The 27,154-nt window shown below is 41.8% G+C and overlaps 1 gene segment (V, D, J or C); it reads right to left on the reverse strand.

Annotated features, from left to right (window-relative positions):
• Positions 1-1,142: 1,142 nt before the first annotated feature.
• Positions 1,143-10,453, reverse strand: LOC125104240 (immunoglobulin heavy variable 3-23-like). The segment is given in 3 exon segments: positions 1,143-1,172; positions 9,925-10,235; positions 10,337-10,453. Coding segments are annotated over 3 exon segments (363 nt in total).
• Between the last annotated feature and the right edge of the window lie 16,701 nt (positions 10,454-27,154).

Raw genomic sequence — 27,154 nt, forward strand, 5'->3', positions numbered from 1 at the left:
ATGGCCAAAAGCTGCCAGAGGCGGGGGGGAACCTCCAGAGAACAAAAGCCTGAAAAACAGGTATCCTCAGAGCGCAGCCCCGTGATAGGGGCAGGAGGACTCAACCCAAGCAAGACGGTTTGAAAAACAACACAGAAGGCCCCTCCTCCAGAAATCCAGCCCCCCTCAAAAGGAGAGGACAACCACCAGTGTCCCCATAAAACTGTAAAAGCCCAACACAAGGGGAAAAGAAGATATTAAGCTCCCGGTATTGCTCTAAAACTTGTATACTTCATAGATACAACTTTTATTTTTAAACGTTCCCACTATTCTCATTCTTTTAAAATTTTTAAAAAATTTTTGACCTATTGACCATTATAATGTGACGTTGAATACAACAATTTCCATGATAACCTTTCAACTTGAATTTTTTTGATACATATACATGTGTTTTTCTTTTTGCTTTTTATTTAAAAAAAATACTCATATAGAGATAAGCTTCAAGGTAATCCTCTTTCCACAATCAATGCTACCCCTATATATAAACCAGTTTTAATCCCCCTTTATCTCCAGAAAGTTGAGTCCTTTAACAAAGAAATCAAGATACACCCAGGAAGAATCAAAATAACCATCCTCACTCACACTGAGGATTTATAAGCACCCTCCCATCTTTTTCTTCTGTTAGTGTTTTTGCATATTTCTTCTGTTAGTGTATTTGCATATTTGCATATTTTGCATATGCATATTGCATATTTTGCATATAATATGCATTTTGCATATTTTGCTTATGTATTTGCATATTTATTTATCTTTGTTCTGGTAGTATAAATCTTATACTTAGGGTTCATTTTGGCTGGGTTCTTTTTTTCTTGTCGTTTACTTTTGTTGGTCTTTTCGTTTGTCCGATTTTGTTTGTATACATTATAAGTCTTACCTTTGGGGCCCATTCTGGCTTGGTCTTCTTTTTTTTCTTACATTTTTTCCCTGTCTCTCTCTCCCTCTCTCTTGGTTTCTTTTTTCATTCTTTTTGGTGGGGACTCCCGATTGCTCAGAAGTGTTCCAGGGTGCACCTTTCTTGGATCACAGTTGATACATTCAGTTACACATACCCTCAGCCATCTCTCACAAAAATGACTAAGAGGAGGAATGTCCAACAGAGGAAAAATACAGAGACTGTGCCCTCACCATCAGAGCTATTGGATATGGACATAAGCCGTATGTCAGAAAGGGAATTCAGGCTAACAATTTTCTAGGCAATGGCTAGGTTAGAGAAAACCATTAGTGACAACATGGAATAGATTAGAGCAGAAGTGAAAGCCACCAGGGATGATGTTAACAAGGCTCTCAATGAGTTCCAATCTAATCTAAATTCTCTACAGCTAGGGGAACTGAGGCTGAAGATAGAATTAGTGATCTAGAGGACAAACTGATAGAGAAAAAAGATCAGGAGCAGGCCTGGAACAAACAGCTTAGAAGCCATGAAAAGAGAATTAGTTAAATAAATGATGCCATGAAATGTTCCAGTGTCAGAAATCTTGGAATCCTTGAGGGGAGGAGAAAGAAAGAAAACTAGAGGATATAGTTGAACAAATTCTCCATGAAAATTTTCCCAATCTGGCGAAGGGAACCTGGGTTCGTGTTCCAGAGGAGAAAGGTCTGCCCCCAAGATCATAGAAACTCGAGACACCTGATTGTGAAACTGAGGAATCATAATTTTAGACAGAAGCTCTTGAAAGCAGATAAGGGGAAGAGATTCCTAATGTATAGGGGAAGGTCCATCAGAATAACTTCAGACCTGTCCAGAGAAACCTGGAAAGCCAGAAAGGGCTGGCAAGACATATTCAGGGCAGTAAATGAATAGAACTTGCAGCCAAGAATACTTTATCCAGCATGACGGACATTCAAAATGGATGGAGAGAAAAAGAGCTTCCAAGACCGGCAAGGTTTAAGAGAGTATGTGACAACCAAAACAGCACTACAAGAAATATTAAGGGGGGGGTCTATAAAAGAAGGAAGAACCCAAGAGCATCATAGAACAGAAATTTATGGAGACAATCTATAGAAACAAGGACTTCATGGGCAACACGAAGCCAATAAAAATGTATCTCTCAATAATCACCCTCAACATGAACACCCTAAAAGTTCCAATGAAATGGCACAGGCTTGTAGACTGGATAAAACGACAGGACCTGTCCATACATTGTCTACAAGAGACACATTTTGAACTTACGGATGCATCCAGACTGAAAGAGAAGGGATGGAGAAGCATTTTTTATGCCAATGGGCCTCAAAAGAAGGCTGGGGTAGCGATCCTCATATCAGAGAAATTAGATTTTAAACTAAAGACTGTAGTCAGAGATACAGAAGGACACTATATCATTCTTAAAGGGTGTATCGACCAAGAAGATCTAATAATTGTAAATATTTATGCCCCACCCCATACAGGAGCAGCCAACTACATAAGACAACTGTTAATCCAGATAAAGAGACATACTGATATGAATACATTAATCGTAGGGGATCTTAACACACCACACTCAGTAACAGGCTGATCATCCAAGCAGAAAATCAATAAGGAAACAAGAGCATTGAATGACACATTGGACCAGATGGACCTCATCGATATATAGAGAATATTCCATCCTCAATCAACAGAATACCCATTCTTCTCGAGCACACATGGAACCTTCTGCAAAATAGACCAACAAATCTGGACTCAAAAAATGCCAAAACATTGATATTATTCCATTTATATTCTCAGACTGCAATGCTTTGAAACTGGAGCTCAACCACAAGAGAAAGTTTGGAAGGAACTCAAATACCTGGAAGCTAAGACCACCTTGCTTAAGAGTGCTTGCATCAACCAGAAAGTCAAAGAAGAACTTAAGCAATTCATGGAAACCAGTGAGTATGAAGACACTTCAGTCCAAAACCTATGGGATACAGCCAAGTCGGTCCTAAGGGGGAAGTACATAAGCATTCAATCCTCCCTCAAAAAAAAAGAAAAAAAAAAAAGAAAAAAAAATCCAGAATACACCAGCTGTCTTTACAACTTAAAGAACTGGAGAATTAAAAACAAATAAGCCAACTACGCACACAAGAAGGGGAATAATCAAGATTAGAACAGAGATCAATCAGATAGAAACTAGGCATACAGTAGAACACATCATTGAAACTAGAAGCTGGTTTTTTGAAATAATCAATAAGATCAATGAACCATTGGCCAAATTAATCTAAAAGAAAAGAAAGGAGACCCAAATTAATAAAATTATGAATGAAAAGGGAGAGATCACAACTAACATCAAGGAAATAGAAACAATCACCAGAAATTATTATCAACAGCTATATGCATAGTTAAGCAACCTTGGTGAAATTGATGCATTCCTGGAAAACTATAAACTTCCAAAACTGAATCAGGAAGAAATTGACAACCTGAATAGACCAATATCTAGTAACGGGATTGAAGCAGTGATCAAAAACCTCCCCAAAACCAGAGCCCAGGACCTGTGGATGTCCTGGGTAATTCTACCAAACTTTTGTAGAAGGAATAAAACATATTCTCCTGAAGCTGTTTCAAAAAACTGAAGCAGATGGAAAACTTCCAGACTCTTTTTATGAAGCCAGCATTACCTTGATTCCCCAAAAGGACAAAGACTGCACCAAAAAGGAGAATTTCAGACCAATATCCCTGATGAATACGGATGGTAAGATTCTCAACAAGATCCTAGATAATAGGATCCAACAGTACATTAAAAAGATTATCCACCATGACCAGGTGTGATTTATCCATGGGATGCAGGGGTGGTTCAACATTCGCAAATCAATTAATGTGACAGAACAAATCAATAAGAGAAGAGAGAAGAACCATATGGTCCTCTCAATTGAAGCAGAAAAGCATTTGAGAAGATACACCATCTGTTCCTGATTAAAACACTTCAAAGTATAGGGATAGAGGGAGCATTCCTCAATGTATCTAATCTGTCTATGGAAAACCCACAGCGAATATCATCCTCAATGGGAAAAAGCTTGCGGCCTTCCCTTTGAGATCAGGAACACGACAAGGATGGCCACTCACCACTCTTGTTCAGCAGTATTAGAAGTCCTAGGAACAGAAATCAGGCAACAAAGAGACATAAAAGGTACCCAAATTGGCAATGAAGAAGTCAAACTCTCTTCGCAGATGACATGATACTTTATATGGAAAACCCTAAAGACTCCACCCCCAAACCACTAGAACTCATACAACAATTGAGTAATATGGCAGGATACAAAATAAATGTACAGAAATCAATTGCTTTCTTGTACATTAACAATATAAAAATACAGAAAGGGCAATTATAGAATGGACTCCATTTATTATAGCATGAAGAACCATAAGATACCTGGGAATAAATCTAACCAAAGAGGTAAAGGAACTGTAATGGAGGAACTACAGAACAATTAAGAAAGAAATTGAAGTAGACACAAAAAGGTGGAAGACCATTCCATGCTCATGGATCAGAAGAATAAACATTGTTAAAATATCTATACTGCCTAGAGCAATCTATACTTTCAATGCCATTCTGATCAAAATTCCAGCAGCATTTTTCAAAGAGCTGAAGCAAACAATTGCAAAATATGTATGGAATCAGAAGAGGAAATGTTGCTAAGGAAATGTTGAAAAAGATAAACAAAACTGGGGCCATCACATTACCAGATTTCAAGTTCTACTACAAAGCTATGATCATGAAGACAGCATGGTACTGGCATTAAAAAGACACATAGACCAGTGGAACAGAGTAGAATGCCCAGATATGGACCCTCAAGTCTATGGTCAAATAATCTTTGACAAAGCAGGCAAAAATATACAGTGGAAAAAAGCCTCCTCAATAAATGGTGCTGGAAAAATGGGACAGCTATATGTAGAAGAATGAAACTCGACCATTCTCTTACATGGTACACAATGATAAACTCGAAATGGATAAAAGACCTCAACATGAGACAGGAATCCATCAGAATCCTAGAGGAGAACATAGGCAGTAACCTCTTCGACAATGGCCACAGCCACATCTCTCATGACATGTATACAAAGACAAAGGAAACAAAAGCAAAAATGAACTTTTGAGACTTCATCAAGATCAAAAGCTTCTGCCCAGGAAATGAAACAGTCAACAAGACAAAGAGGAAACCCATAGAATGGGAAAAGATATTAGCAAATGACAGTACAGACAAAAGGTTGATATCCAGGATCTTTAAAGAACTTGTCAAACTCAACACACACAAAACAGACAATCATGTCAAAAAATGGGCAGATGATATGAACAGACACTTCTCCAATGAAGACATACAAATCGCTATCAGACACATGAAAAAATGTTCATCACTAGCCATCAGGGTGATTAAAATCAAAACCACATTGAGTTATCACCTTACACCAGTTAGAATGGCCAAAATTAGCAAGACAGGAAACAACATGTGTTGGAGAGGATGTGGAGAAAGGGGAACCCTCTTACACTGTTGGTGGGAATGCAAGTTGGTGCAGCCACTTTGGACAACAGTGTGGAGATTCCTCAAGAAATTAAAAATAGAGCTTCCCTATGACTCTGCAATTGCACTACTGGGTATTTACCCCAAAGATAAAGATGTAGTGAAAAGAAGGGCCACCTCTACCCCAATGTTTATAGCAGCAATGGCCACGGTTGCCAAACTGTGGAAAGAACCAAGATGCCCTTCCACGGCCGAATGGATAAGGAAGATGTGGTCCATATACACTATGGAGTATTATGCCTCCATCAGAAAGGATGAAAACACAACTTTTGCATCAACATGAACGGGACTGGAGGAGATTATGCTGGTGAAATAAATGAGCGTAAAGAGTCAATTATCTTATGGTTTTGCTTATTTGTGGAGCATAAGGGATAACATGGAGGACATGGGGAGATGTAGGGAAGAAGAGTGTTGGGGGAAATTGGAGGGAGAGACAAACCATGAAAGACTGTGGACTCTGAGAAACAAACTGAGGGTTTTGGAAAGGGGGGTGTGGGAGGTTAGGTGAGTCTGCTGGTGGGTATTATGGAGGGCAGGTATTGCATGGAGCACTGGGTGTGGTGCATAAACAATGAATCTTGGAACACTGAAAAAAATAAAAATAAAAACATTGAAAAAATTAAAAAATTATATATAAAATATATAAAGAGTAGAAAATAAAAAAGGGGCAAGTAAAGAGTGGCTGTAACTTACGTTTTGGACAAAATAGAGTGCTTCATTGTTCCTGGGTGAATTTTGACCCGTATGTTAGAGGACACTAACTCTCAAAATCACTAGAAAATTAAAGGATGGATATATAAGAAGGTAAAACTGAATAGAGTGAACAACTTGCTAAGATAAAGCATGTACGTGTTAAAAAATATAGGTTTGTAAAAAACAAGTCAAAATGGCCTCTGAAAAAAAGAGCTGGTATAATAGACATCTTGCTGAACACAGCCACTTTTCTGCTTGTAGAAATACACATCTATATTCTTACATCTCAGGTTGATTTCATGGGTGTTCAAAATAGTTTATAGATATGCAGCTAAATTCAAGGGACTTGCTTTAACTGGGACCCCTACACCTCTGCCATCTTGCCTCGATCTCCCTGTTCCTGATTGATTTTTGGTATATGTTAGAAGACCCTATATGTGAAAACGTTAAGGAAATTAGAACTTATTTTATATATAAATTGAATAGAGAGAAAAATTGGGTTATGTGGGGCATAAATCTATAAAATGAAGATTTTAAATTTAGAAACTGAAGTTAGGAAATAAGACTCTCTTTGAAATGGGAACACGGTTATAACAAGAAAAAGCAAGGAAAAGAAAAGAAAGAAAAAAGAAATGTAAACTTTTATCCTGAGTATAAGCAAGTCGTGAGGGAACACTTGGAGCTCCCTATGTAATTTTCCCCTGGTGCTGGAGTTTCACGTTTCTGTGGGAAGTAACCTTATCCTTCACCTGTTCTCCCAGTCTGTCTTCTGGGGGAGGGGCCTGCTGCTTGGCTTCTCAGGCATCTTTGTCCGGGTGGAGTTGCCCACCCTTGTCAGGGTCATTGGCTGAATGGGAGCCAACCCTGTGTCTGTTTTTTTTTTTTTCCCTGGTGGCTTTCTGCTTCTCTTCAGAGGGTCAGTGCAAACATGGCCCTGCGGGAATTTCCAGCCCAGAGCAACAATGTGGTGGCCCGGACCCCCACCCCCCACACCATCTCAGGTCAATCCATCTCCACTTCTATGTGTACCAAAAGCCACAGACTTGCATACTGGATGCCCACTGCAACTCTCTGGAGAAAGTTCCAGGGACCCATGAGTGTCTCTGTGCTTTCTGACTTTGCAGTTGTTAGCGGCTGTGGTCTTGTGAGTGCACTCTCTTCCGCAACTCCTAGGTCATGCTGGGTGCTGACCCAGTGTCCTGTCAGGTTTCGTATCATTCTGAGAGTCGTTGCCCAGTTGTGGATGTAGCCACTTTGTGCACCAAGCCATGGGCTCACACATGCACCCTCTTGCGTGGCTCGCAGTTCACAGCCAGGTGCCTCTCCAGTGTCCTTTGAGGGCTACGCCGCCCTGAGAGCTGTTGCCCTGTTTTGGTCACAAATCATTTTATATCTCCCATGAGATATTAAGCAGCCCACACCTTTAGTCCTTTTCAGGGTGGTCAGGCACAGAGCAGTCTTCCAACTGGCCTGACTTGTGGTTTATGGTGACTGGAGCTGAGAGTCCCTTCTGAGCTTGCTGACCATAACCTGTCTCCCTGTGCCACTGCTTGGGCAGTCTATCGGTTCAGGCTTCCCCATTACTTCTGATTTCCTGTGATCTGAGATCCCTGTGATCCACCCAGAATTCTCTCTATTCATCCCCTGTGCTCTATTTCAGTAAGGGATGTCTCTCACTGGAGCAGATTTTGAAGGTCCTGATTTTTTTGCTCTGATCTGAATATCACCCAGTGGGTGGCTTTTGGAGACTCCCTCCAATCTCCATTTATCTTCCGATATTTCCCCAAAAGATTTACATTTCTCCACTTCCCACCTCACAAAAACTAGTCATTTTGCTGCTTGTAGAAATCCGGTTAATTGTTCTTACATCTGAGGGGCGCCTGGGTGGCTCAGTGGGTTAAAGCCTCTGCCTTCAGCTCAGGTCATGATCCCAGGTTCCGGGATTGATCCCCGCATCAGGCTCTCTGCTCAGCAGGGAGCCTGCTTCCTCCTCTCTCTCTCTGCCTCCTCTCTGCCTACTTGTGATCTCTGTCCATCAAATAAATTTAAAAAATCTTAAAAAAAACTGTTCTTACATCTGAAGTTGAATTCGTGTGTGTTCAGAATGGTTTGATGGACATCCAGCTAAATTCAAGGGACCAGCTGAAATGAGGTCGCTACTCTGCTGCCATCTTGCTCCTCTACACCTGAAACAAAGTTCTGAATGAAAGACTAGATAAGATTGATTTCTTTCCTTTTATTTTGTTTTAAATTTTTTATTTAAATTCAATTTAGTTAACACATAGTGCATTAGTGGTTTCAGCGGTAGAATTTAGTGATTCATCAGGTGCATATAACACCGAGTGCTCATTCCATCAAGTTCCCTCATTAATGCCCAAGAGGCAGTTATCCCCCACCCCAGCCACCTCTAGTTTGAACACAAAATTTTGAGTATTATTTCAGGATTTGGATTGGGAAATGTCCCTCCTAGAATTCCAGCTTTAACTATTTATTTTCTCACATTATCTCCTTAAATTTCATTTCAAAATTATGTTCAGTTAGCCACCATATAGTACATCATTAGTTTTTTATGTCGTTCAACAATTCATTATTTGTGTGTAACACCCAGTGCTCAGTCACCATGTGTCCTTATTGCCCATCACCGAGTTTCCCCATCCGGCCCCTCTTACCCCTCCAAAACCCTATTTATTCCACAAAGAAACATATTGATTTCTGATATCATTTATTTCGGGTTTCCTCTTTTCCTTTTGATAAATCTAGGCAGAGGTTTCTCAATTTTATTGTTTTTTTTTTTTCCAAAAATCTATACCTTGCTTTTTTGTTCTGTTCTGTTTGTTTTTTTCTTTTGTTTTTATATCATTTATTACTGCTCTAATCTTTACTATTTCCTTCCTTCTCCCATATCTAGGCTTTAGTCATCATACCTTCTGTAGCTCCTTCATGTGTAACGTTAGAGTGTTTCTTTCAGATTTTTCTTGCTTCTTGAGGTCTTCCTGTATGCTGTGTAGTTTTGTCTTAGGACCACTTTTGCTGCAGAGAAATTAGTGCAAAGTGAAAAAGGTTTCATATTCGTGTGTGTGTGTATGTGTGTGTGTGTGTAATTATGCATGTGTGTGCATAATATCCCGACTACACATCACACCTGGAGAGGGTTACACTGCTTTCCCATGTTGTCACTAACATTGATGCTATGAGCATTGTTTAAGACAGTGACTCCCCAACCAAGAACCTCTCTTCTTTTGCTTTTAATTGTTGATGCCTCTGGTGGCCTCATGTCCAGAATGCACTTTATGCTGCTTCTAGGGAGTTTGCACTTTGAGGAGGGTGGACATGTGATGCAAAGTGAGAGCAGCTGGGAATCCTAAAAGCCTCACTTGAAGAGCATCAGGATATTTGTGCTTCGTTGGTATTTACAGACACGAATAAACAATGTGAGTGATTCTGTTTTTGTGCATTTTGGTATAATTGTATTCCCATTAGAACAAATTTTCAAAGTTCAGAGAGTGAAGAGTTAAGCACAGAAGCATGTGTGCAGAGAAGGTCCCTGAGGGAAAGTGTTCTCTGGATAGGAATCGTTAGATCCTGACAGGAAACCTGCCCATAACCTTCATCTGCATCTGCTCCTGGGCTTAAAGACAGGATTGGTGAGTGGTGTGCACACCCTGGTGGTCCAGATCCCTTCCTACAGTGAGGTTTGTGTCTGGGCTCACACTGAGGGCCCCTTACTGTGTCTGTTGCACAATAATACACGGCTGTGTCTTCGGTTCTCAGGCTGTTCATCTGCAGATACAGCGTGTTCTTGCCATTGTCTCTGGAGATGGTGAACCGGCCTTTCACAGAGTCTGTGTAGTATGTGCTACTTCCATCATAGCTAATATATGCGACCCACTGCAGCCCCTTCCCTGGAGCCTGGCGGACCCAGCTCATGCCATAGCTACTGAAGGTAAATCCAGAGGCTGCACAGGAGAGTCTCAGGGAACCCCCAGGCTTCACCAGGTCTCCCCCAGATTCCACCAGCTGCACCTCACACTGGACACCTGCAGGCAAGACATCCTGGTCAGGAATCTGTCACACATCTATAATTTCTCTCACTCATATCCACTCACATCCTCAATGACTCTTGTTCACCCTGAATTACCTTTTAAAAGAGCAACAAGGAAAACCCAGCCAAGCACAAACTCCATGGTGAGTTTTCTGTATCCTGTCCTGAGTACTGACTGGAACACCTGGGAATCCTGGTGCTGGGGCCTCTCCCAGCTGCAGAGTCAGGTTTGGGCTGTTTTAATCAGCAGATGGAGGGCCCTATTTGCATGTCCTCTGACTATATATTCAGCTTGGGGATCTATTCTGACAGAAAGGCAGTGACCCAAGCAGTTGTGAATACCTTTAATTTAGTGCTAATGATCAATTTTGAAAATAATTGTTTTTTTTATTATATAACTTTCCAGGGTGTATACTTGTGTTTGTAAGGTGTCCATGAAAACATATGGGGTGAGATTGACCCCAGGATCTAGGTCAGTGCTCTCCCCACAGGAATTGCTGCCCCCCACCCAAATCATCTGCAGGACAGAGTGTCAGGCTATGAGGCATGTGGAAGCCCTCCTGTAATGGGGATGGATTGATTTTGCTTATTTTATACTTTACCATAAATACAGAGAAAATCAGCATCGTGTAGGTGTATTTTCATGTCTTTAACATTCACTCTTTCTACGTCCCTTTAGAATCACCTTTGTTATTACCTATAATAAGTTCGATGTGTATATGCGACACAAGATGAACGGCTCATTTACGAGTGTGTGATATAAAACACAGGTGTCACAATCAACATTTTGACAGTGAGTTCTTCAATTCTTCCCAAAATTTCCAGCATTTCCTTCTGGAATTCCTCCTTCCCTTTCCCTTGTTCACCCTGTCCACACATAGCTATTGTTCTTTCTCATGTCAGCTTATACTAGCTTTAATTTTGTAGAATTCATAAATGGGTCATTGTACTCTATGAATTTTCTTTGTGGGGTTTGTGTGCCTCAGGATCAGTCCTTGTGGATACAGTCGTGTTGCTGTCTGTATCAGGAATCACTGGTTTTAATGACTGACAGCTCTGAAGGCAGCAGTTGGAAGCAGCAGCTGGAGGAAGATATGAAAGAGCAGAAAGAAGCCACTTGCTTCAAGCCTCATCCACACAGCCTCTTGACCCAGGAGTTCTTTGCTCTGAAAAGAGAAGAACTCCCTTGTTGTTTAGGAAATGTTTCTGCTGGCTGTGGAGAAGAGAACTATAGACAGAAAGAGGTGGACCAGAGAAGGTTAAGTTAGAAGCTCAGAAAGACCTGTCCACGGAAGATGCGAGGCACCAGGAGGAAGAACAGCATGGGAGGAGCTGTCCTGCTGCAGAAGAAACCTGTGCACAAACAAATCCGACACTCAGGCACCAAGCTATGGATGTCTTGTCAAGAGGCCAGCCTCTGGCTATGCCCATAACTCCCACATTTTCCACTCAGTTCCACTGCTAACCTCATCTGTGAGCTGCAGTACCACCTGGGAATAGCAGCTGCTCTTTGCCTCAAACTAGGAGCCTTTTTTCCTTGTCACCAGTGCACGGAGAGGACCCATTTCTGCTGCTACACCTGCCCACACCCCCACAGAGTGTACCTGACACGTGTGGAATCTCCATTTGTTGAGAATAGTTTCCCTGCATTACTGAGGCTCATTAGGAGGCTCAACACATGTGTGTCTCCTACTGACTCCAAGAACTTACTTACTTTGAGCCATTATGGACCTTGACTGTCGGTATTAACTGTGACTAGAATGTGGCCTCTGTCAAAACAGTGCAAATTTATTGCCACTCTGCCACCCTCCTGGTTTTCTATTTTAATCAGAAAAGAAGAACCATTATGCTTTCCTGAAAACATGATCTCTGTTTCAGATTCTGTCTGTTTCTTTGTACAAAGTGCATTTAGAACAAAGGAGTGGAACTCCAATGGGAATGCCTCAGGAACTTCACAACCAGAGAAGAAGACTGTGTTGTCCCACATGGAGCCCCCGGGCAGCCATGTCATGCTTTAGGACAGAGCTGGTGTGAAGCCACATTCTTCCTTGTGGTGGTGACAGCCACAGGGAACACCGTGCTCTACACACATGCATCAGTCCTCCCATAAACTGGAGTGGGAAGCAGATAGTTGATTCCCTCCTCTGATTTGTCTCCCAATGTTTTCAACTCTGTTAAGCCCCTTTATTGGTCACCTTTCTAGGGGGAAATGAGTAGTTTGAGAGGAGGAGTGTCCATGATCATTGGAAAGCACAGGTTCTGTCCTTAGAGGAACATGTGCTATAAGCATTTCCTGTCCTTCCCATTTTGTTAACTTCCTCCCAGGATCCACTTGGGAAGGCAACCATGTGTGCTGGGCATTCACAGAGTCTGTGCCTTCTTCCCTCAATGTGCTTTTTCTAATCTGCTAGACATCGTCCTGAGACATGGTTCAGCTCAGTGAAAGTCTTTCTCATAAGTCCTTCCTTGACTACGTGGACTCCTCAGGTATGATGATCACTTACTTCTTCGTGGCTCCCAGTGTTCCCTGTGAGCATCTCACTCAGAACACGTATACCACCATGGTACTGTTCACAAGCAGGTAGAAGCAGAGATGCCTACAATTTTCTTAGTCCTCAAAGACAAGTTATCTTTTTCACATCTGGACTGTGTGTCGCTGGTGCAGAATTCATTCAGCCCATGTTGAGTAGTGGTTTTCCTGCATACTGGTCATTACTTATGCACTCTACTCTTTACATGTACCTGATGTTGTGCGTGGGGACAGGACAGCATCCATATCCTGCCCAGGCCAGTTCTAGGCACCATGGAAGTTAGTCAACCTATCGGACATTCTTTTCCTGTAGTTCATGCAGTGAATGTTATGGAGAGGCCATTGTAGTCTCATTGATGATGACAAAAAAAAAAAAAATGACATGATTTCCAAACCCCGACCATTCTGAAGACCCACAAATGAATACAAAATGCAGATCCTTTATTCTTTACTCAGAAGTCTAGTGTACAGTTTTATAACTGTTTGTGTAGTTCATTAACTAATATTTATTTGGTTCTTACTGCACAAACTGTAGCCCTGCCTGGTCTGTGGATACAACAGTGAACAGAAATAGAAGAACTTGCCTTAAAAGGGCTTACCTTTGAGGAGGGAAGACGGACCATAAACCAGCAACAATCCTCTCTTTCTCCATATGGTAAAGGATTCTCTGACTGACTCTGGTGCGGAGAGTAGTTAGGAGTGAGACAGGGACATGGGAGCTTGGAATCTGCAAGGTGAGGAGATTCTTGCTGGACTCCAAGTGAAAACTGATAGGAGTCAGTCCAGGGTGGCAGCAGCGAAGGGGTGAGAAATGGTTGGATTCTGAGTGTGTCTTGAACTTGTCACTGGCAAGACTTGCTGACTAATTGGCCATGAGTGAGAGAAAGAGGCGATTAAGGAGAGCACTCAGCTATCAGCCCCAGAGTTTGAGGTCTCCATTGTGAGAAGGGCAGTTCCACCCCAGTCCTCGAATCTCTTGTGGATTCCTGGAGAGTTTGTTCACTGTGTCTCATTATCTCCGGCTTTGCTGTTTCTCTTTCTGTCCATGTTTTCGTCCTTTCTGTCTGTCTATCCTCTCTAGCATTCTCGTCCCCAACCTGAACCTTGTATTAACAGTTCTCTGATGCGTCACTATCATTCATGTATTTCCATCTGGTTTAATATTTGCAACATAATTTGCCCACTTTTTATTTTGCTCCACTCAGGTAGGAGAATAAATGCAGCCCTTATGTTGAGGTTTCTGGAAGTAGTGTCCTTGAGAAGTACTGATGGGGAGGATACTTCTACCCTATTCTCTCCATTCCAAACTACCCCCCCAGATACAACAATGATGAGATGGTCATGTGTGACAGTGCAGAGGGTTTACATTACTTCAGTGCAAATAGCTTAGAATTGAGACACGGGTATCCACTGCCTCCTGCTTCCCAGAGACCCTCTGCTTCTGAGTGACCATCTATGTTTCCTCATCATGGTCTGCCTAGAATTAGATTCCCTCTCTCAGGACCATGTTGATTACCTTCATTTATGGTGCAGCCTCCCCTTAGTTCTGAAGCTCAAAATCTGCACTTTTATCTACCAGAGAATGTCAGAGTCTTCTCCTTTTAGGCCATATCCTAGAGGGAGCTTGTCCTGGCACACTCAGAGGTCATTCTGAAATTTTCCTGAGCAATGAACACATCCTCTGATAGGAATTTACTGACTTTTCCTGAGAATACGTCTGTCACTCTAGCTTATCCAGTTTGCAAAGCTCCTAGCTCATGCACATATGTAGATTGTCAGAATTCCCAATTTCTGGGAAGAACCTTCTGCTGTTGCAAATTTACTGCTGTTTTGTTCTATCCAGAGGTTCTCCACAATGTGTCCCTGCAAATAGGTGTTTTGCTTGATAAACAGGTCTGCACTGGAGCTGCTCCAGTGTTTAATGGAGAGGAGATCTGGACACCTCAGTGGAACACAAGATAAGATGTGACTGATTAACGCGAGACAGGAAAAGTACTGTGGGAGTGCAGAGATTCCTGTTGGAGGTGAGATTTCAGTTCTTAAAGATTTTTTTACCTTTTAAAGTAAAAACTACCAAGATAAAATGTGTGTGAAGCAATTAATATAATATAGACCCTAAAAAAGAATCATGGTTTAATGATAAGCACCTGTCCAAAGAATGGACATAGCAGGATTTTATTTTTTTAAGAAGTTGTTTGGGCTGGGGGAGACAAGATGCCGGGGAAGTAGGAGGAGGCGCCTTTTCAACGTGTACCCTAAAGTGAGCTGATTACCTACCAAAGAACTCTGACTACCCACGAAATCAGTCTGAGATCAGAATTATACACGTCTGGATCGCTACAGGGGCAGAAGATGCCAGTGGGCAGGTAAAGCGGAGTGGGAACGTCAGACTAGTATCAGAAGATACACAAAAGGGGGAGGGAGCCACCAGAAGTGATCGATTGGAAAGTAATAGCACTAATATGAGAGTTTCCTGCATCTGGGGACCAGCATTAACTTGGAGACTGGTTGAAAGCACTCAAAAAGAGCATAGGATCTCGGGGGGGGGTGGCAATTGTGGGAATAGGGGTTGCTAGGGACAGGGGCTTAAGTCCCCGGGCCCAGAACAGCCTCCCCTAGCTCTGAGACAGAGAGAATGCAGCATAGAAACCAGGTCTTGGTTCCTGAGCTGCCAGAGCGCCTGAGAACACGTGGGGTCCGGATCCTGTGAGGGGCTGGAAGCCTTGCCAGATGGCAGAATGCGGAGCCGAGCCGTGCTAACAGAGCCTGAGATGCACAGGCCCCTCACTCTCTCCTGAGAGAGTTGCGCAAAGGCCCACCAGGTGCTCTTAGACTCCCGCCATTGTTTCAGAGCCTGAGACATGGGCACGCCCCAAAATCTCCCCTGAGAGAGGTGCGTGAAGGCCCAGCCTGGTGCTTTTGGACCCATGCCCTGCTCTCAGAGCCTGAGACCTGCGCGTGACCCACAGCCTCCCTTGAGAGAGGTGCGTGCAAGCATGGAGTTCTTAGACCCAGAAAGACGAGGCACTCCCAGCCTGGGCCAGCGGGAAAATCTGTGGGCAATCACTGCTTGGAACCTTTCTGGTGGTCTGGAGCTGCCCAGAGAGCTGCTGCTGCCGTGGTTTTGGGTACAAGCAGAAGATCCTGCATCCCCAGGGACCGCGACTCGGAACCTGCTCTGCCAGCAGCCAAGGGGGAATTTATATGGGCTCTGCAACATCCACAGGAGAGCAGACTGAGGATTCTTTCTGAGAGGGAGGTCAGGGTGCAGTTTGCTTTCCTCTAAACCTACAAAAACCATCAAAAGCGGTCAAGGCGAGAGAGAAAAAAAAAAAGTGAACAAACATAAAAACCTCCAGAGAACAAAAGCCTGAAAAAACCGGTTTTCTCAGAGCCCACCCCCTTGAGGGGGGTGGGAGGACTTAACTCAGGGAACATCATTGACTGAAAACCCACGTGGCAGGCCCCTACCCCAGAAAACCAACCAGGAAAGAAAAAAAAAAAAAAAAACTAAAAGAGAACCACCACCACTACTTCATAGGAGAACTTTTATTTTTAATTCGTTCCCACTATTCTGGCTCATTTTCTTTTTTATATAGATAATTTTTTACCCTATTTGCCATCACAGTGACATGTCCAGTACATCAAATTCCATAATAACCTTATAACCTGAACATTTTGATACTTACAGTTGTGTTTTTCTTCTGCATTTCTATTTTTTAAATTTATTTTTTTAAAATTTTAGTTTAGTTTAGTCTAGTTTATTCCTTTTTTATTTTTATTATTCATATAGAGTTAAACTTCAAGGTAATCCCATTTCCCCAATCAATGCTATCCCTATAGGTAAACCAATTTTTAATCCCCCTTTATCGTAGGAAAGTTGGGTCCTTTAACAAAGATACCAAGATACATCCAGAAGAATCAAAACAACCTTCCTCACCCATACTGAGAGTTTATAACCACTCCCCCATCTTTTTCTTCCACCAGTGTGTCTGTGTTTTTGTGTTTGTCCTGATAGTCTAGAAATCTTACACTTGGGGTTCTTTGATGAGGTTCTTCCTTTATTTGCTTATATATATATTTTTTTTTCTCTTGTCATATACTTTTATCAGTCTTTTTGTTTGTTTTTGTTTGTATACTTCGTCAATCTTACCTGGGGGCCCATTTGGGCTGAACGTTCTCTTTTATCTTCCCTTTCTTTCCTGTGTGTCTCTCTCTTTTTTTCTTTTTATTTTTTCTCTCATTTGGGTGGGGAACCCTGATTGCTCAGAAGTGTTCCAGGGTGCACCTTGACTTCACCATGGTCGATACATCCAGCTACATCCGTTCAGTCATCTCTCACCAAAATGACTAGGAGGAGGAATGCCCAACAGAAGAAAAATACAGAGGATGGGCCTTCTGCAACAGAGCTAATCAACATATCAACATAGACAATATGTCGGAAAGAGAATTCAGGCTAAAATACCAGGCAATAGCTAGGTTAGAGAAAGCCATGGATGACCAAATGGAATTGATTAGGGTCAAACTGAAAGCGACCAGGGAAGATGTTAACAATGTTAAGGCTGAGCTGAAAGCTACCAGTGATGAGGTTCACAATGCTCTCAATGAGTTCCAATCTAATGTACATTCTCTCAAAGCTTGGGTAACTGAGACAGAAGATAGAATTAGTGATCTGGAGGACAAAAGATAGAGAGAAAGGATCAGGAGGAATCCTGGAACAAACAGCTTAGAAGCCACAAAAACAAAATCAGGGAAATAAATGATGCCATGAAACGTTCCAACGTCAGAATCATTGGAATCCCTGAAGAGGAGGAGAAAGAAAGAAGTCTAGAAGATATAGTGGAACAAGTTCTTCATGAAAATTTTCCCAATCTCGGGAATGAAACCAGCGTTCATGTACTAGAGGCTGAATGGACTCCACCCAGATTATAGATTCCAAAAAACCATCAAAGCACCTGATAGTCAAATTGAGGAATCATAATTGTAGATATAATCTCTTGAAAGCCGCTAGGACAAAGAGGCTCCTTACTTACAGAGGAAAGCCCATCAGAATAACGTCAGACCTGTCCACAGAGACCTGGCAAGCCAGAAAGGGCTGGCAAGATATATTCAGAGCACTAAATGAGAAGAACATGCAGCCAAGAATACTTTATCCAGCAAGACTGACATTCGAAATGGATGGAGAGATAAAAAGTGTCCAAGACCAGCAATGCTTAAAAGACTATGCAACCACCAAGCCGACACTGCAGGAAATATTAAGGGGGGGTTCTAGAAAAGAAGAAAAATCCTAAGAATAGCATTGAACAGAAATATAGAGACAATCTACAGAAAGAAAGACTTCAAAGGTAACACGATGTCAATAAAAACGTATCTATCAATAATGACTCTCAATGTGAATGGCCTGAATGCACCCATAAAATGACACAGTTTTGCAGATTGGATAAAACAACAGGACCCATCAATCTATTGTCCACAAGAGACCCATTTTGAACCTAAGATACACCCAGACTGAAAGTGAAGGGATGGAGAAGCATCTTTCATGCCAATTGGCCTCAAAAGAAGGCCGGGATAGCGATTCTCATATCAGACAATTTAGATTTTAACTAACGACTGTAGTCAGAGATACAGAAGGACACTACATCATACTTAAAGGGACTATCCACCAAGATGATCTAACAATTGTAAATATCTATGCCCCCAATATGGGAGCAGCCAATTACATAAGAAAACTGTTAATCAAGATAAAGAGTCATATTGATAGAAATACATTTATAGTAGGAGATCGTAACACACCTGTCTTAGAAATAGACAGATCTTCCAAGCAGAAAAACAATAAATAAACAAGAGCATTGAATGACACATTGGACAAGATGGACCTAATAGATATATACAGAACATTCCACCCTAAAACAACAGAATATTCATTCTTCTCAAGTGCACATGGAACCTTCTCCAGAATAGACCACATACTGGGTCACAAATCAGGACTCAACCAATACCAAAAGACTGAGATGATTCCCTGCATATTCTCAGATCACAATGCTTTGAAACTGGAGCTCAATCACAAGGAAAAGGTCAGAAGGAACTCAAACACCTGGAAACTAAAGACCACCTTGCTTAAGAATGCTTGGATCAACCAGGAGATCAAAGAAAAACTGAAACAATTCATGGAAACCAATAAGAATGAAGACACTTCGGTCCAAAACATATGGGATACAGCAAAGATGGTCCTAAAGGGGAAATACATAGCCATCCAAGCCTCCCTCAAAAAAAATTAAAAAATCCAGAACACACCAGCTGTCTCTACACATTAAAGAACTGGAGAATCAACAACATATTAAACCAACTCCACACACAAAAAGGGAAATAATCAAGATTAGAGCAAAGATCAATGAGGTAGAAACTAGAGTTACCATAGAACGTATCAATGAAACTAGAAGCTGGTTTTTTGAAAAAATCAATAAGATTGATAAACCATTGGCCACACTAAACCAAAAGAGAGAAAGTTCAAATTAATAAAATTATGAATGCAAAGGGAGAGATCACAACTAACACCAAGGAAGTAGAAACAATCACTGGAAGTTATTATCAACAGTTATATGCCAATAAGTTAAGCAACCTAGATGAGGTGGATTCATTCCTGGAAAACTATAACTCCCAAAATTGAGCCAGGAAGATGGACAACCTGAATAGACCAATATCTAGTAACGAGATTGAAGCAGTGATCAAAAACCTCCCAAAAAGCAAGAGCCCAGGACCTGACGGATTCCCTGGGGAATTCTACCAACTTTCAAAGAAAAATAACACCTATTCTCCTGAAGCTGTTTCAAAAAATTGAAGCAGAAGGAAAACTTCCAGACTCTTTCTATGAAGCCAGCATTACCCTGATCCCCAACCAGGCAAAGACCCTATCAAATTGGAGAATTTTAGACCAATATCACTGATGAATATGGATGCTAAGATTCTCAACAAGATCCTAGCAAACAGTATCCAACAGCACATTAAAAAGATTATCCCCCATGACCAGATGGGATTCATCTCTGGGCTACAAGGATGGTTCAACATTTGCAAATCAATCAATGTGATAGAACAAATCAATAAAAGAAGAGAGAAGAACCACACGGTCCTCTCAATTAATGCAGAAAAAGCATTTGACAAAATCCAGCATCCTTTCCTGATTAAAACGCTTCAAAGTACAGGGATAGAGGGAACATTACTGAACTTCATAAAATCTATCTATGAAAGACCCACAGGGAATATCATCCTCAATGGGAAAGAGCTCACAGCCTTCCACTTGAGATCAGGATCACGACAAGGATGCCCACTCTCACCACTCTTGTTCAACATAGTATTAGAAGTCCTTGCAACTGCAATCAGACAACAAAGAGAAATAAAAGGTATCCATATTGGCAATGAAGAAGTCAAACTCTCTCTCTTCGCAAATGACATGATTCTTCATACGGAAAACCCAAAAGACTCCACCCCGAAACTACCAGAACTCATACAGCAATTCAGTAACGTGGCAGGATACAAAGTCAATGTACAGAAATCAGTGGCTTTCTTATACACTAACAATGAAAATACAGAAAGGGAAATTAGAGAATTGATTCTATTTACTATAGCACTAAGAACCATAAGATACCTTGGAATAAACCTAATCAAAGAGGTAAAGGTTCTGTACTCGAGGAACTACAGAACACTCATGAAAGGAATTGAAGAAGACACAAAAAGATGGAAGACCATTCCATGCTCTTGGATCAGAATAATAAACATTGTTAAAATGTCTATACTGCCTAGAGCAATCTATAATTCAATGTCATTCCGATCAAAATTTCACTGCTATTTTTCAAAGAGCTGGAGCAAATAATCAAAAAATTTGAATGGAATCAGAAGAGACCCCGAATCGCTAAGGAAATGTTGAAAAACAAAAATAAAATGGGGGGTATCACGTTACCTCATTTCAAGCTTTACTACAAAGCTGGGATCACCAAGACAGCATGGTACTGGCATAAAAACAGACCCACAGACCAGTGGAACAGAGTAGAGAGCCCAGATATGGATCCTCACCTCTATGGTCAAGTGTACTTCGACAAAACAGGAAAAAATATACAGTGGAAAAAAGACAGTCGCTTCAATAAATGGTATTGGGAAAACTGGACAGCTCTATGCAGAAGAATGAAACTCGACCATTCTCTTACACCATATACAAAGATAAACTCAAAATGGATAAAAGACCTCAACGTGTGAAAGGAACCCATCAGAATCCTAGAGGAGAACATAGGCAGTAATCTCTTCGATATTAGCAACAGTGACTTCTTTCAAGCTATGTCTCCAAAGGCAAAGGAAACAAAAGCGAAAATAAACTTTGGGGACTTCATCAAAATCAAAAGTTCATCACAGCAAAGGAAACAGTCAAGAAAACAAAGAAGCAACCCACGGAATGGGAGAAGATATTTGCAAATGACAGCACAGACAAAAGGTTGATATCCAGGATCTATAAAGAACTCCTGAAACTCAACACACACAAAACAGACAATCATATTAAAAAATGAGCATCTGTACCCCAATGTTTATAGCAGCAATGGCCGCGGTCGCGAAACTGTGGAAAGAACCAAGATGCCCTTCAACGGACGAATGGATAAGGAAGATGTGGTCCATATAAACTATGGAGTATGATGCCTCCATCAGAAAGGATGAATCCCCAACTTTGGTAGCAACATGGACGGGACTGGAAGAGATTATTCTGAGTGAAATAAGTCAAGCAAAGAGAGTCAATCATCATATGGTTTCACTCATTTGTGGAGCATAACAAATAGCATGGAGGACAAGGGGAGATGGAGAGGAGAAGGGAGTTGAGGGAAATTGGAAGGGGAGGTGAACCATGAGAGACTATGGACTCTGAAAAACAATCTGAGTGTTTTGAAGGGGCATGGGCTGGTAGGTTGGGGTAACCAGGTGGTGGGTATTAAGGAGGGCACAGATTGCATGGAGCACTGGGTGTGGTGCAAAAACAATGAATACCGTTACACTGAAAAGAAATAAAAATATTATTATCAACATTTATATGCCAGTTAGTTAAGCAACCTAGATGACATGGATGAATTTCTGGAAACCCATAACCTTCCAAAACTTAATAAGAAAGAAATTGACAACCCGAATAGACCAATGTCTAGTAACGAGACTGAAGCGGTGATTAAGAATCTCCCAAAAAGTATGAGCCCAGGACCTGTCAGATTCCCTGTTGAATTCTACTGGACTTTCCAAGAAGAAATAATACCTATTTTCCTGAAGATATTGCAAAAATTGAAGCAGAAAGAAAAATTCGAGACTCTTTTTATGAACCTAGCATTACTCTTGTCCCCAAACCAGGCAAAGACCCCACCAAAAAGAATTTCCAACCAATATCCCTGATGAATATGGTTGCTAAGATTCTCAACAATATCCTAGCTAATAGGATCCAACAGCACATTAAAAAGATTATCCACCTTAGTATTGTAGCTAATGAGGTTTATCTGAGGTGTGATTATTGGAAATTGAGAAATTTTTGACCCACATCTAGCTCTCTGCTCAGCAGGGAACATGCCTGGCTCTCTCCCTCTGCCTGCCTCTCTGCCTACCTGTGATCTCTGTCAAATAAATATATAAAATCTTTAAAAAAAAAATATCCACCATGACCAGGTGGGATTCATCCTTGGGTTGCAAGGATGGTTCAACATTTGCAAATCAATCAGTGTGATAGAACAAATCAATAATGGAAAAGAGAAAAAGCACATGGTCCTTCAATTGATGCAGAAAAAGCATTTGACAAAATCCAGCATCAGTTCCTGATTAAAATGCTTCAAAGTATAGGGATAGAGGGAACATTCCTGAACTTCATCAAATCTATCTATGAAAAACACACAGCAAATATCATCCTCAATGAGAAAAGGCCGACAGCCTTCTCCTTGAGATCAGGAAAATGACAAGGTTGCCTTCTCTCACCACTCTTGTTCAAGATAGTGTTAGAAGTCCTAGCAACAACATTCAAACAACAAAGAATAATAAAAGGTATTCAAATTGGGAATGACGAAGTCAAACTCTCTCTCTTCACAGATGACATGAACTTTAATGGAAAACCCTATAGACTCCACTGCCAAGGTACTAGAACGCCTACAGCAATTCAGTAATGTGGCAGGATACAAATTCAATGTACAGAGATCAGTGCCTTCTTATACACTAAAATGAAAATACAGAATGGGAAATTATAGAATTGATTCCACTTAGTATAGCACCAAGAACTGTAAGATACCTGGGAATAAACCTAACCAAAGAGGTAAAGGATCTGTACTCAAGGAACTACAGAACACTCATGAAAGAAATTGAAGAAGACACAAAAAGATGGAAGACCATTCCATGCTCTTGGATCAGAAGACTAAGCATTGTTAAAATGTTATTCTTCCCAGAGCAATCTATACTTTCAATTTCAACCTGGCCAAAATACCAGCAACATTTTTAATGTGCTGGAACAGACAATCCTAAAATCTGTATGGAACCAGAAAAGATCCCAATTAGCTATGTAAATTTGGAAGAAGACAAACAGAGCTGGGAACATGATATCATGTTGCCTGATTTCAAGCTTTACTACAAATTTGTGATTGCCAAGAAAGCCTGGTACTGGCACAGAAACAGAAACACAGACCAATGGAACAGAGTAGATAGCCCAGATATGGACTGTCATCTTTATGGTCAACTAATCTTCAACAAAGCAGAGAAAAATTCCAGTGGAAAAAAGACAGTCTCTTCAATGGTGCTGGGAAAATTGGAAAGCTGTGTGTCTATGACTGAAACTTGGGCATTCTCTTACACCCTACACAGATAAACTGAAAATTGATTTAAGACCTCAATGTGTGGCAGGAATACATTAAAGTCTTGGAGGAGGACATGGGCAGTAACCTCTTCAACACTGGACACTACAATTTCTTTCAAGACATGTCTCCAAAGGCAAAGGAAACAAAAGAAAAAATGAACTTTTTGGACTTCATCAAGATAAAAATCTTCTGCACAACAGAGTAAGCAGTCAGGTAAATGAAGAGGAGCTCATGGAATGGAAGAAGATATTCTTAAATGGCACTACAGTCAAAGGGCTGATGTCCATGATCTAGAAATAACTTCTCATACTCAACACCCCCAAAACATAACATACATGCTGAACCTTTCCATGAGGACCACGGAGGACAGAGAAATCAAGTTGAAGAATATCCATACTCTAGATCCTGTGTGAAAGCTCACTTCCAGCCTCCCCCTCATCCTCCTCTTTCCCATGAGAATTTGGGGTCTGGATGGTGGTGGGTGGCTCATCCTGGGGCTAGAGCTCATGAAGGTCTTGGTTTAGTAGGGTCTCTATATCTTAGGTTACCTGGGAAGGGAACACCAAGCTTCTCTTTCAAACTCAGATTAACGTCTTCCTCACCAGAACCTTCTGTGCTCAGGGTGAGCAAAAGACCCTGTGGTTGGTCTTTAGGAGTTATAATGTTTGCTAATGTTGTCTTTGTTTCTATGGTGCCCAGCTCTCAGGACTGCAGGGACCTCAGTGCAGAAATTTGACTCTGTGACATCATGAATCCATGGAACAGATGTAGGAAAATGTAAGAGGTGGTGAAAATAGGTAACTCCTGAGTAAGGAGGACCAAAATGTAAGTAAATGAGGGCTGGTGTTCCATCTATTGTCCAGGTAGCGATGGGCATGTGGGAGCTGACTTTGTATGGAATTGGGAATAGGGGAGAGAGCATACTAGTTCCTGGGAGTGCCCTGGGAGGAGGGTCTCCCTGTACCCTTAGGGACCTCAGTGTTCTCTCTGGTGTCCCCCTTCACCATGCCCAGGACCCTCTTTCTCCCATGTGGGGAATGTCCACATGGAGCTTCCCAGAGACCTGGTTATAGACAGAGGAGATGATCCTACTGCATGGAGAGCCTACATTCCTCTGCCCCAGGGGCTGCTCACACATTCACCAACCCCCACCCCTAGTCAAGGGGCTCCCCTCTCTTAGAGAACCTCTTTTATCCACTGCCTCCTTGATCCTCTCGGGCTTAAAGTCGTGGATGTGCAAGTTTGGGGGACAGCAGCTAAGCATACAAATCTTGTTGAATTTGGACAAACTGGACCTCTCTACTGCTTCTGGTAATTCAGAACTGCTCCACTCATCATCAGTGCACTTTATTGAAACAGGTTCACTACCAGGTGTGTTCATGTGTTACCTTTGTAATAGGATGGCAGAGCTGTTAGGTATTGCCATTATTTGTTGTTACTTAGTTGGTGCAAAATGCATTAGAAAAAGGATTGCATATAAATAACACAATAAAGGATAAACAAGTAATGTAGGTGCCTTGAGGGTTTCCAGTAACGAGCATGTCAAGGGGAACATACCCTCACGATCAGATGGAGAGTCACAGAAACCCACAACCTAGGTTTCATGTTGGGGACATGGGGTAACAACATTATGTCCAGTGACTGAGCTGCACAGCTCATGGCAATCAGCATAACACAACTCTGTAAAATGATGGTAAGTCTCAAATCACATCCGTTATCTCTGCCACAAACTCTGAAAATGCCAGAAAAAATGCTTAGGTTCATAGTGCACTAATGTCTCCGTGTTTCCAGCTGGTGTAACAATGTACACGAACTGGGTGGTTTCAAACATTAGACACACATTTCTCACAGTTCTGGAGTCTGGGAAGTGCCATTCCAAAGCTGCAGGTAGATTTGGTGTCTGGAGAGAACTAACGTCCTAGGCGGTCCTTTCCCTGTTAACTCACATGGGCCCAAGGGGCAGAAAGCTTTCCCATTCCTGGTGTATAAGAGCCCTAATCCTATTATGAGACTGCACACTCTGACCTAAGTGCCTCCCTAAGTCCCCACCCACTCATTCCATTAAATGGTGTTAGGTTTCAACATAGTGATGGTAGAATTTTAACACATTGGGCTGATATCAGTAACTGAAGGATTAATTTATCTCTGTAAGTGGAAGGCTCCTCCCAACCAGCACCTCCACCTGAGCTTTCTCATGGATCCTGCTGAAGCTTCTAGTCTTTGTGTGCTTACAGGGGACACAAGACCATCAGAACCTGCTGGTGATCTTGGGAAGTGGACAGCTTTCACCTGAGACACTGGGTACTACCCTTCCCCTCTTCTCATAGATTTAATATTATTATTGTCTGCTATATATTATCATTCCTATTTTCAAGGGACTCAGATGGTCTTTTTTTTAAGATTTTATTTATTTATTTGACAGACAGAGACCACAAGCAGGCAGAGAGGCAGGCAGAGAGAGGAGGAAGCAGGCTCCATGCTGAGCAGCGCCCAATGTGGGGCTTGATCCCAGGACCCTGAGACCATGACCTGAGGTGAAGGCAGAGGCTTTAACCCACTGAGCCACCCAGGGGCCCCTCAGATGGTCTTCTACACCTATTGATCACTTATATTCCTTTTCACTCCTTTTTGTAATTGTTGCATGGAATTAGTCATGACACTTTATCTTCTGATGATTTTTTACTGGCACCAGAAGCCTCATTCCTCTGTCTTCTCATGCTCCATACATGGGGAATCTCGTATGAAAGCCTAGGTTCTGTGCCCTTGATGTTGCAGATCCCTATGGAATTTTCCAGCACTAACTGAAACAAACAACACACAAAATCCCTGATTTTGTGTCCTTTCTAAGGTTTATTGAAGCGTTTCTGACATGCTGGGAGGCATTCCCTGAAATCAACAGATATTTTGATGATGGAGGTGATTAACATTTCATAATCTCTTGTAAGTGTGTATCGTATCATCTGATTCACCAACTATACCAAGAGTGTTTCAGATCCTCTGCCACTGGATGGTGTCAGCTAAATAGATTCTGTGAGCATGTGGTCCACACAATGTCCCCCCATATTGGGGCCATTCTTCTCTGGCTTTGGCTTCATTATGCCCTGTACCTGATGTCCAGGATGAACATGATGATGCTGGCTCACAGCTTGTACACTAGGCTGTGTTATGCTGTGTTGTTGAGTCCAACTGAAACTTTTACAGGCTTATTAGGCTTACATCAGAATGTCTGGGAGGAGGAGACAAGATGTCGGAGAAGTAGTAGGCTGAGACTACTTCAGGTAGCAGGAGATCAGCTAGATAGCTTATCTAAATATTGCAAACACCTACAAATCCAACGGGAGATCAACCACTTTCTGAAAGGTGGGACTGGTGGAGAAGTGAATCCAAAGTGACGGAAGATAGACCACAGGAGGAGGGGCCGGCTCCTGGCAACAGGCAAAGCAACGGAGCACAAAATCAGGACTTTTAAAAGACTGTTCCACTGAGGGACATCGCTCCAGAGGTTTAACCGGGGTGAAGCCCACGTGGGGTCAGTGT

The sequence above is a fragment of the Lutra lutra genome, chromosome 7 (genome assembly GCF_902655055.1).
Source record: "Lutra lutra chromosome 7, mLutLut1.2, whole genome shotgun sequence".
NCBI classification, from domain to species: Eukaryota; Metazoa; Chordata; class Mammalia; order Carnivora; family Mustelidae; genus Lutra; species Lutra lutra.